This window comes from Tympanuchus pallidicinctus, unplaced genomic scaffold, assembly GCF_026119805.1.
Source record: "Tympanuchus pallidicinctus isolate F22 unplaced genomic scaffold, pur_lepc_1.0 scaffold3, whole genome shotgun sequence".
Lineage (NCBI taxonomy): Eukaryota > Metazoa > Chordata > Aves > Galliformes > Phasianidae > Tympanuchus > Tympanuchus pallidicinctus.
In genome coordinates, this window is record NW_026294747.1 from 106,499,422 (window position 1) to 106,511,726 (window position 12,305).

The 12,305-nt window shown below is 42.0% G+C and overlaps 1 protein-coding gene across 1 annotated transcript in view; it reads right to left on the minus strand.

The window, feature by feature from the left end:
• The window catches only part of ITGA9 (integrin subunit alpha 9), a 214,506-nt gene that overhangs the window by 74,593 nt on the left and 127,608 nt on the right, over positions 1 to 12,305 (minus strand). The window contains exon 18 of the mRNA XM_052693234.1: positions 6,311 to 6,461. Within this exon, the coding sequence (XP_052549194.1) occupies positions 6,311 to 6,461 (151 nt within the window). The remainder of the gene's footprint in view (positions 1 to 6,310; positions 6,462 to 12,305) is intronic.

A 12,305-nucleotide genomic window follows, 5' to 3' on the forward strand; every position in this document is an offset into this window, starting at 1 on the left:
GCAACATTTTCCTAACAACATCATCACAGTAGCTGTGAAAGAGTCGATGACCTCCACTGACGCAGACATTTATAAGCACAGCAAAGAATCTTAGAATCATAGAATGGCTTAGGATGGAAGGGACCTTAAAGGTCATCTATTTCCAACTCCTGCAATGTGGACTGGGGTGCCAACCACTAGCTCAGGTTGCCCAGGGCCCAAATCTTGGATGCCTCCAGGGATGGGGCATTTTTGGACAACCCTCTCCAGTGCCACATTCATGTTCTGTGTGGGGCCTTGTTCCTCATTGGAAAAAATGCATAGCTAATGGCAGTGACAGCATTGAAAAACAGTGCTAAGAACAGGCTCTATCAAACAGTGCTATTGTGCTCTTCGTACCTGCTACAGTTTCAATGGAAATAAATCACAGAACTGTAGAATCACAGAATCACCAAGGTTGGACAAGGTCTCCAAGACCATCTAGTCCAACCATCCACTTCCCACCAACGTTTTCCCACTAAAACATGTCCCCTGGTACAACACCTAAACATTTCTTGAACACCTCCAGAAACAGTGACTCAACCACTTCCCTGGGCAGCCAGTTCCAGTGCCTGTCCACGCTTTCTTTCAGAGAAGAAATTCTTCCTAATTCACAGAATCACAGAATTGTAGGGGTTGGAAGGGACCTCCAGAGCTCATCGAGTCCAACCCCCTGCCAAAGCAGTTCCCTACAGCAGGTCGCACAGGTAGGCATCCAGGCAGGTCTTGAACATCTCCAGAGCAGGAGACTCCACAACCTCCCTCCTTCTATCACTGTTACATGGGAGAAGATGCTGAACCCCACCATGCCACAGTCTCCTTTCAGGTAGTTGTAGAGAGCTCCCCTGAGCCTCCTCTTCTCCAGACTAAACAATCCCAGCTCCCTCAGCTGCACCTCATAAGACCCGTGTTCCAGCTCCACTGCCCTTCTCTGGACATGCTCCAAGGCCTTGATGTCCTCCTATTAGTGAAAGGCAATACATGAGGCATTACTTCCAAAGCAACCTATGTAAAATAAGCAATGAAGTCATACAGCTTGAACTGCGAGCATTTTTTCTTCTCAGTCAAGAAATTAGACAATTGTACTTGAGGGTGCACCCCAGCATAACAGGTAAGCATTAGATTCACAGGAGCATGGAAGCATCACATGAAGATGACTGCTATTCTGCTCATACTTCTGAATTCTGGCAATAAAAGCTCTCCTGGCCAAAGGGTTACCATCCCTTCACATATGTGATGTATTGCTTGGACAGCCTTACAGGCATGCTTGTGCCAGCGCAGAGCTTACAGTTTCCACACCACTTGGGTTTGCTCTCCTGACACCCCAGCAGAGGGGATGACAGGAGCAACTCCAGCTCACTCCATACAACATCAGCTAGCTTAACTCAAACCACTAATTTAAGAGGTTACTGCTAACCAGCTAGCTTCTGTGCCAGTGGACCTAAAGGAGCAATAACCACTGGAAAAGAGGTATTAAGAATACCCAGGATCTGTGGTGTCTTCCACTGGCACAAGTGGATCTAAAAGAGGGCATGTGTCCTAGGCTTTTGGGCTCTATCAGAATCCTACTCTGACAGGACCCTTAGAAAGTATGAGCAGCATGGGCAACTAGTGTAAGAGAATTTCCAAATTGGAAAAAAATTAAATCCTTCCTGCGTGCACAGCTTTTCTGGGCTCTCTTTGTCAGGAGATGGAAGCAAGCACTCAAGCAGCCAGATTAGGTTTGTACCTGACCTGCCTGCTAACCCAGACAAGGCACCGCACTACTTGTCAGAAGAGAAACCACAGAGCCCATCAGCAGCGTGACTCGGGTTATCACTGTATTCATAATGAGCACCAAGGTTTCAGATGCACACAGAGGAATTACAAGAAATTCATACATTCTAGGAAGCCATAACCTTGCAGCTCTCTCTGCCCTGGGCCCAGCCCCACAAATTTCATCCAGCTGTTGCTGGTGAAAGCTGTTGTGAGAAGCAGCAGGAGTGCTAACACAGCTGGCTCTGGATGCTGGGAGCATGCCTGAAAACAGAAATAAACCACGGTTGGGAATGACAGTCAGCAGCAGGACTTCCTGACCTCCTCTCTCTTTAACCCTGAGATGTTCCCTCTGGCTCTCATAGAGAACTTCAGGAGCAGCCAGAGATTAATGCTATAGATACTGGGTTATAGTTGTTGGTTATATTATTATTATTATGTTACATACGTTGTTTTTATACCATTGGGATACAACCTCCTGAACTGATTTCATAAAGATAAGGCCCTGCCTACATTCACACCCAAACTCAGCTCCTTGATGATGTGCTTCCATTGCTCTCCCTGCATTCACCTGATACCCTTGGGAAGCCCATTCATCACACTGAACTTGAAGAATATCCACTCCCAAAAAAGGAGGGGAAAAGGTATCATGAGAGCAGGTGCAGAAGAATGGAGTTTTGCCTTTCAGTGGTGGCTGCTGTATCAGCCTACCTGGGAAATCTCTGACAAGGGCCAGCTGCCAGAAAGCTTATAGTGTTTTCTCTGCAACTATACTAAAAATACCCTTCTGCTCTGAGCAGCAGCTAATAAATGGTTAGTAAGGAGCTTATTTCTGAGAATCATTTCCAGCAAAACTTCACAAGTCAGATGGCAATTCCAATAGATGCAAAATGGTGTCCAAATCAGAAGTGATAGCTTGTTATTCCTGTCCCAGACTCCATAGCACACAAACAGAATTCTGCGTTCTACACAAAAGTGGCAAAGGGGGTTTTTCAGGCTCTGAAGTAGCATTCTTGGAGTTGAATTGTGATTATGGGACAATGAACTTTAAGATTAAAAAAAAAAATTAATTAGCAAATCTACTGTACACAGAAGAGATGGCCAATCTGCATCAACATTGCTTAAAAAAAGCCAAAGGGAACAGGTGAGATGTCCAACGCCTTCCCTTTTAATAAATAAAAAGAGAGAGAGAGAAAGAGAGGGGCAGAGCAAATACATGCCTTCGTATCTCAAAAGGAACATTTATGTTAGTGGACACCTCCTGAAATTGACTACACTGCAATCCTCCCATGCACCTGTAAGAAACACCACTTCTTGCTGTATCTGAACTGTGAATTTTGCACAGGAGGAGTTACGCTGATGGTCAGACTTTCTCAGACTCCTGAAAAGAAACCCAGGCTTTGCTCAGCCTTGAGAGAACTTTTTTTTTTTTTTCTGACATTATTTAATAAAAAGAAAAAAAGAAAAAAAAATATTATATCTGGCTTCTAAAATCTCAGTTTAATTCCACTGCATTAGGAAGAATTGAAAAATTATGTAGATGTTGTTACTTTCATACGACACTACATGTTTAATGAAACCACACTGAATGGAAAATAGTTTGCACATTAAGCTACTGGAGATTAAACCCACACTGCACGTTAAGAATTCAGGAATTTCACCACTCTGCTGCTCTGTCGTTAGGTGTTCATTTCTCCAGAACAGTCTCTTCCTGTATTCAAAAAGGCTGAGGGGTGCCTCGGGTGCAGGATGGTAGCAATCCTGTGACAACAGCCCCTTAAGGAGGGCAGCAGTGACAACAGAAGTGAGACCACCACAGGGTGGGCAGGGATGAGAAGCTGTCCTCTGGAGCCCAAACCATGTACTGAGCCACAGGAGGAGGGCTGCCTGTCAGATGCTATGGAAAGAAAATGCTGGGCTCCATCCATGGAGCACAGAGGACTGGCAGCAGCACAGCAGGAAAATCAGACAGTGGAATAAATTGAGCCTTTTCAACGTCAGTCAGCAAACACTTTTTCACCTTGCAGAGAAGCAGCAAAGCTCTGCCAGATGCTCTGCCCATCATGGCTCACGAACTCTCAGCCTCCACAGAGCAAAGAGCTATCCCTGCTAACGCACTTCAGGGAGTGTACCATAACCAGCAGTGGGCTTGTTCATCCTTTTCTTATCAAACACGAATTGTGGCATCTTGTAACTCCATTGGGAAAAAAGCATTAGATTTGCACTGTCAAGTTTTCATCATAACCAGTCTATAGCAAGAAATAGCCAGACTGAATCTGCCAGAATCTCCACTGCAGACACAAGTAAGCTAAACAGAAGACTGACATGCTTTCAAAAGGATTGGTTAAATAGCTCATCACGCAGTGTTCTGGGGTCCCTTCTCAGGAGAAGTGTCAAGATACCCTTCTCTTCCACCCCAGTGTTACTTGTTAGAAAGCATTGCAGCGAGAAGCTTCCCACATCAAACAGCAATTTTGATTCTGAAATTGCTCCACTAAGGGAAATCTTATGAGTCATCATTTTTACTCCAACTTTATATTCTGGATTTTTGCCTGGGCAGTGTTCAACCAGGAACAAAATCTATTTAAAGTACATGCACAGTACGTATTATGCATAGATGTCAAGGGATGGGAGTAGTTTATGAAAAACACAATCCATTATATTTTTATTTTAGAGAAGCATTGTTCAGGGAGCTTACGGAAAATATAACACTAATTGAGGTTATGAATTGTAATCCAGTTTCCCATCTGGACGCATGGTGTGGCCAACAATCCATTAGCATGTCTTGAAGCAAAAGCTCATTGAGAGGAAGCAAAGTTGCCCAAGAAAACTGTTACTAAGCTATCAAAAAAGCCCTCAAAACAAAAACACCTTATCAAATCAATCACACAAACGGTGGAATAACAGGAATAACATGTCTTGCTACTGCTTGTAAGACCTGAGGAAGAAAGAAGCCTATATATTTCTTTGATACGTGCTGCATTTTATTATTCTGTATTTTTTAAAGAATGCTGGCTTCGATTAGCAGAAGACAATGAGTGGTGAGATAACCCTACAACAATGTCATCTGCTTCCAGAAACTGCTCCTTCTAGACAGCTTTCAGCACAGCTGTTTCAAGTCTGCTTTAGATCTCAGCTCAAGGTAAAACACCAAGGGGAACAGCGGGAACAGCACATCATCTTCAGCTTGTTCCCTGGCAGCATCGGCCAAGAAGGACAACGAAAGCAACTAGTGTTGCAGTTCATCTGCACGTAAAATACACAATATGTAAGCACAGAATTGAAAAACAAACTATATTTTAAAAAACATACATCAAATGGCTTCCTCTTTAGTGTGGAGCAATGGAAACCCTGTCACTGACTTCAACAGGAGCTGGGCCACCCTGGAAGTCTTCCATGTAAACTTCCATTAAGGAGAAGCTGCATACTGGGATAAGGCATTTCTGGTTTATTCCTTGTGTTGTTGGTTTTTTTTTCTCCTGATAAACTGCACGCTTGCAATACATAATATCTATAATGGAAGCTTGTAATGCAAAGAGAACTTTCTCAGGTTTGTAACTGTGTGTAGGATCACAGCCTAATCTGAAAACCAACGGAGTTAACTTATGTCAGAATTTCTTGTACTTTAATGTAACAAGACAGTTTAAGAGGTATATAATAGGCGAAATCTATCAGTTTTCCTCTATAAAATGTGATGAATAATGGCAAAATATCATTCCAAAGAGTCATGTTAATCCCATACTTTGTGACAGTTGTGCCACTGTTTTTAATACTGCTCTTATGGCTTACAAAGCACAGCAAAGCTCCAAGAGACACAAATCACAACAGAAAGCGGGAACAAAATGTTGTTATCATAAATCTATTGTTGTGCACAATTATTTTCACATTACTCAACCAGACAGCTATCACAGCCAGTTTGTAAAAACCTCAATTCAGTATTTATGTAACAACCCTCGATAAACTCAAGCTAATGAAAATACTTGAGCATTTTAATCTAAATGTGGAGAGACTAAAGCTCAAAATCTTCATGTGAGCCCACGCAGGTGAAATAAAAAGTATTTTGGAGCTCTTAGAACTAATGATGTGCCCTGGCCAAAACCAAACTTGCACTGAAACATGAGCAAAGAATAGCCTTGCATTTTGGTTTCTGCAAGGAGAAAACAGAAGAATCCAGGTCAGGAGATGACCAACATGGCCAAATGCATTGTGGCCTTCGCATATCAGTGACCTCTGCTATCCTACAGGTCTGTCTCTTAATACCTTAATACTTCAAGCAAACAACCTTTCTATTTCATTAACTTGCCCCAAATAACAGTGCTCTTTTCTGTAGAAGCACAAAGGGTATCATTTACACAGCTCAAACCCACAAAAGAGAAAACCTCCATAAAGAGCCTGGAAGAAATTCAAGCCCAGCATAACCAGAAACAACTCTGAAATGTCTCAGCACTGGGGACAAGGCCACCCATGTTCCAACATCTTGCAAGTAAGCCGGTTCAACGTTAAGAGATTTGCTCACAGCAACACTGGCCTTTCTTACCTTCTGCCACATTTTGATGAAGAAGAGCTCCCCAGAAAAGTTGAAGAAAACATTGGTGTCGTAGGCGTCATCTCCAATGTTAGAGATGGAAATGTTAAGAGAGATGTTCCTCACTGCTCCCAGAGCCAGGTAGGCTGTCCTGTCATCAACACTGCGGGCAAAAAAATACTCACATCACTTTAATTTTCAGCAGCTCACACAATCTTTTCACAGATCTTTTCACACGATTACTTCCTCCCACAGAAGGGTCTCAATACAGCTGTGATCAGTAATTCGGCAGCATACTGTACAGCCAGTGCATGGCACGGGCAGATGTGTGGAAAACGAGCAGCTCATGAATGGCAGATCTTACACTGCCTTTTGTGATTTTAAGAAAACCCCACGACTTTCATGTAAAACCATTTCGTGGTTGATATGGTTTTACTGGGAATAAAACGGCTGAAGACTGTAGAGTCATTGGATGGGTGAAAAGCAACAAGTACAAAACATTATGTACATTATGCTCCCATTCAAACACAAAATCTATTTTGATTTTGTCTTTCAGTGTTACTGAAACATTCTAGTAACTTTCTGAATATCTTAGAACTACAGTATATGCAGTGAAAAACAAGGAAAAGAGGGTTAAATGAAGTCCAGAAATTAGTATGAATGGAAAAATGTATGAAAGTTATAATAACCATCTACTGAATGCAACCAATCTTTCACTGGATGTTTTTGCTGGACTTAACGTGATGGAGTCATGTTCTGCAAATGGAAAAATCAAGAGAATGGTTGAATTAAGGTAACAGTTATACATCCTGAATCGGTACACTACTGTAGTAAGGCATCACAGATCACAAATACACACATTTTACTTGGTATACGCTTAATCACGTTAGTCTCCCCAAAAGATGAGCTCACAAGAACACAGGCTTAAGATAAATGACAGGAAAATACAGTATCAGGCTTCCAGGTCTAAGAATTAAAAATATACTGAAAGATTTTATTCAATATACCAGGTATACATTCAAAAATAAGAAAAGAAAAGAAAATATATATATCAAACTGGCTACAGTGATCATAACTGGAATGTAAAATCATTCATATACCCTGAAGAAATTGAGGCAGCATCACAGGGAAACCATCAAGTAGCTGGTCAGAAAAAGGGCAGAGCCCTGCAGGCACCACACACCACCACCCTAGCAGATGCTGTTGCACAACATCCAGGCTGTAGCACGCAGCAATCACGCAGCAATCCAGAGGTGGCCACGCAGCCTGCCATTCACACATCTCTCGAAGGATCGACCAGGGACGGTAGCACTGTCGCACACCACACCCTGGTATATCAGAGATTGTCTGAAAGTGGCATAGGTGCTGGATGTGAACATGGTTAAGGCAGCCTCCAGCTGAACTCATGGGGTTGCAACTGGAGCATCTGCATCAGTAGGGTGTTTCCATAGATAACGGCACTTACAAACCCTACTCTGCCAGCTGCAGCCCTACCAAAACTCCAACAGCAGAGCAAACTGAGCTGTCTCTGCATTTGCAAAAAGTTTCCAGACCTGAGTTTCCAAAGGGACAGGCTGAAGCAACCAAGGCTCTGATGTGGAGGAAGTCTGGAGCAAGATGGTGTAGACTCAGGCTTTGAAGCTGATGCTAGTGGATTTTGAGTGCAACTTTTCCACATAATGCAGGCAATATTTATGCCACTGGTTTCCTGTACTTATTTATGATGATCTTCATTTATTACAGCCCAAAACTATGGCTTACAGTTTGATCAGAAGTTCTTAAAAAGCAAGTCTAAACCTTCGGGAAACATGCCTGCTTTCTCCTGCTTTCACTGAACTGCAGACAGCAATCAATCCTACCTATAATTGGACTCTTTGCTTTCTAAACATTTTGGTACATTCTTGCAATCAGCTATCAGTGCAAATAAACATTTGCAAAAGTGTTCACAAGATCCACTGAAAAACTCTTTTGAGAGGTCAAAATACTCGGAATCTTTACTTATTATGCACCAAATGAAAGAGACAACTATATGAGAGTACTTGGAAGCATTTAATGTTTTTGGTCCCTATGCCAACATTTAGTGTTGAAAAGCATGCAAATTATGAAGATACACAAAACGATCAGCTGGGATTCATTAATAATCAAAAGCACATATTTGCAAAGCAATAAATAAAGACAACCACTTATAACTGTGAATTATTTGCCATGAACTTTATAATCTCACTTCTGGTAGTCTCTTCAAAAACTGAATCAACATCTACCAAACCTGTTAGCAAAATCTGGAGGCATCACTTCAGTAAGCGAAGGAAAGTTACACGATACTTATGTTATGCACTACATGTTACGCACTCTATACATTCGTGTCCAACAATTACAATCTAACACAGACATTGCCACTACTTCTTTCCCTTCTGAAGTAACTTTATATGTAATAGAATTATATGCAAAGGAGGAAAGAATCCGTTGCGAATTGGTGGCAGCAGCAATTTGAGATTTAACTTAGAGATAATCACAGAATATCCCAAGTTGGAAGGGACCCAGATATCCTGTCCTTCCTACTGAATAATGAAGAAAATGTTCAGATGAAATCCTGATCAAAAGTAACCACACAGACATAATTTTAAACACCATTATGGTGTCATACTCCTTGGTAAAGCTATTAATCACCCATTAAAAGTGCATCATAACTAAATGATGATGTTTATAACAACATTTTCCTAAGCAGAAACAGAAAACCCACTTTCTGAGGGCACACTAGTGATTCTTTGTGCTGTAAGTCACATTTCAAGGGTAGACTTGCAAGTAACTAAATCTGCATGCATCTGGAACAAATCAGGCTCACTTGCTGTAAGGAAAGGATTAGAACCTCCCTGCTCACAGGGGAGCTCCCAGGCCCCGTTCACTGCTCATAGCACAACCTATTGCAGTATGGGAGCAGCTCTGCTGCCAGCTTGGTGCCAGGTAGTGTGCATTAAACATGAAATTCATAGATGTTCTGGTTAATCTGTAGATTAAATACAGGCAACCCTTTTTGCGTCCGTGGACACAGATGCACACAAAACATCACGCTACCTATTATCAGCATGGAAAGGGAGATAAATTTGACATACCTGCAGCTTTCACACACGAGTGAGATTGCAGGTAATAAAAAAATCTGGAAATCAGTATCCAACTTTACGCTACACAGATGACAATTCTACCATGGTTTTAAATCTACTGGCCGTGCTACTATGCATCAAATGTAAACAAAGAATCTTTAACATTCCCCTTTTCACTGGAAAAAAAAAAAACAAAACAGAAACTCAATTTTCAAGATCCAGGATAAAACAATTTCTTTTTAAATGCATTTTAACATTCCTTGTCAGTGCTCATCCCAAGGCCTTGTGCTACAGCCAGTGGGGGAAGGATGACCAGCTGCGAAAAACAAATAGAAAAGATCTGCAGTTTTTCATTTCCCCACCCTGCAAGATGCTAGTGTTTTTATTAACGTGGGTCAAGGGACACATAATCTGCATTCCAAAAGGTATGCAGGGACATATTTCTCTATTTCCTGTACTTGAGAACATTTTTTAAAGAATTTAAAAAGCATTTAGCACTTCCCCTTAGCCTGAGCAGCTCATACATAGGTCAAGGAATGTAGTGGGGTTGTACTTACCCTGTTGGTCTGGGCCACTGACTTTCCCTTTAATATTATGAGCTTTTCTCTTCTTACAGCAAATCTGAATGAATGATGAATCACTGCTATTGCCCAATGGCCAGGGGAAGCCACAGCTGGGGGCAGACTGCATGAAGGTGAAGGGCTTGAAGTGACTGAAGGCTAACATGTCTGTCCCCTATCTCCAACAGATGAAGTTAAACTGCCGAAGAAGTCTCATCTTTCTTTTAGATCAATAATAGATCTGAGAGAACAACACTGACAGGTCCAAATATTTACAGTGTCACCAATCAGCATCGCAGTTGTTTTTTGCATTCACTATGATACTGAGTCTGTATTTTGTCTCCCTGACAAATATTTCTTCAGTATATTTGTCTAAATTCTGAAAACCTTTCTCCTTCGGGAGTTCTGTCACAGACCCAAGGGCCAGCTGAACTTTGAGCTCTGTAAACACTTCGACCCCAACAGCCAATGAAAAGCTCAAACTCTCAGCTCATCTTCTGAGAATCCATTCTAAGTCTTAAAGCAAAACTGGGAGGTAACGGCCCCACAAGCAGAGCCAACCCACGTAAAACAACCCCACAGGAAGGAAGTGCTATTGGATTTTACGCTACCTGCTTACATCGCCTCACTATCACCTGTGCATTCCATTTTGTGCAAAGCTCAAAGCGATCTAGGCAAGGACTCAGGCAAACACTCTGTACGCCGTGGTTTATTTGGTGTTAGCTGAACTGCTGCCTTGCCCCTCTTGCACAGAAACTTCAGCTACCACGTGCTGCAGGAGACCTCACAGAGCCGATTGCTGCAGTCAAACTGAGATGCAGGGAGCCAGCTATGGTAAGCTAGTTCTGGGCCCAGCAGCCTGTTTCATTAATGACCATTTCTGCTTCAAGAGTTGAAAATTCTGCTTTCCCAGTCTGCTCTGAATAGCAGATAGTCCAAACGATGGGAAAAACTTAACAGAATTTGAAGAGAGGGCCTGCATTGGCAGAGCATGGCACTAAAACGGCACCAACTCTGCTCTCTGGGATGATGAAATAACACAGGCCAATGCTTCCCCATAGGAAGAGATCAAACACCCTGTATGAAAAAGGAACCTGCTGCAGCGAGTCCAGAGCTGAGGAGGTAGAGCTGTTTGTGCTGTGGGGCACAGCTCCTCCCTCCAGCTCTTTAGGTCTCACATTGCAATTCAAGGATGTGACAAAGAATGCTATCTTTTCCACCTTTCCTACACCTTAACGTAAGCAAATAAATAGATAAATTTAAGTGCTAAACAACTGAAAAAAAAAAAAAAACACAAAAAAACACACACACAAAAAAAAAAACACTCTAGGAAGTTGTTTTTTCTTCTCATGAGTCTTGAAACAGAGTGCTTTACAGTTACAACTAGTTATCATGTTTTGAAGGCTCCTTTGGAAATTCTCTTCCTCAAACGTAATTCATCCAGATGAATCCCCCGTAACTACACCACAGATACAACTACCAGCCACCAATGTCTTCCAATTTAAGTAGAAAGTACAGAGCAGGGCACAGTATCCACATCAAAACACTGCTTATCTTATCGCACTGCAGAAATCCGTTGCCTCTCTTTTTTATTATCAGTAATTTCAATTGTACCCAGATGTTCAAAACCCTTCATAAACAGAACTTAAGAGACAATGGGGAAGAAGCCAACTCCTTTTTCTGTGTTTACTCTAGCAAGTAGCTTTTGGTTTGAGTGAAGCTACCCTGGTTTATGGAACTGTCACATAAAAGCAAGATCAGGCTGAACATCTCCAGAACTTCTAATCTAATCTTTCACCCTTGAAGAAATGCAAACACACCAACATCTTTTGTTAGAACAAGTTGTGTCCAGCAAACCAATGACACTATGCTCCTGAGACAGCTGTCTGTGCATGTGTGAGCATATGTGTCCTAAGGTGAGAGCACAAACAAAAGCTAGTAACTAGTGGCAGAAACAAATGGAGAAGATAAATGGTGCCAGGCACGTAGCTGGAAGTTGCATACATCAGCCTGATGTGGAAAAACAACAAAACAAAAAACAACAAACCCAAAATCAATGTATTTTTCCAATGGAAGAGTAATGTTGAATCACAGAATGTCGGGGATTGGAAGCGAACTCAAAAGATCATTGTGTCCTGCTGGAGCAGGAACACCAAGATTGGGTCATCCAGAAACGTGTCCAGTGGGATTTGAATGTCTCCAGAGAAGCAGACCCTACAACCTCTCTGAGCAGCCTGTTCCAGAGTAGAAATATTAATAGAAATGAAGATTGATTTCCAGAAGCCATAGAAAGGAAGTGCAGTTTGAGAATGAGTCAAGCAGCGCTTTGCAAAATACTGTTTCTAGGAA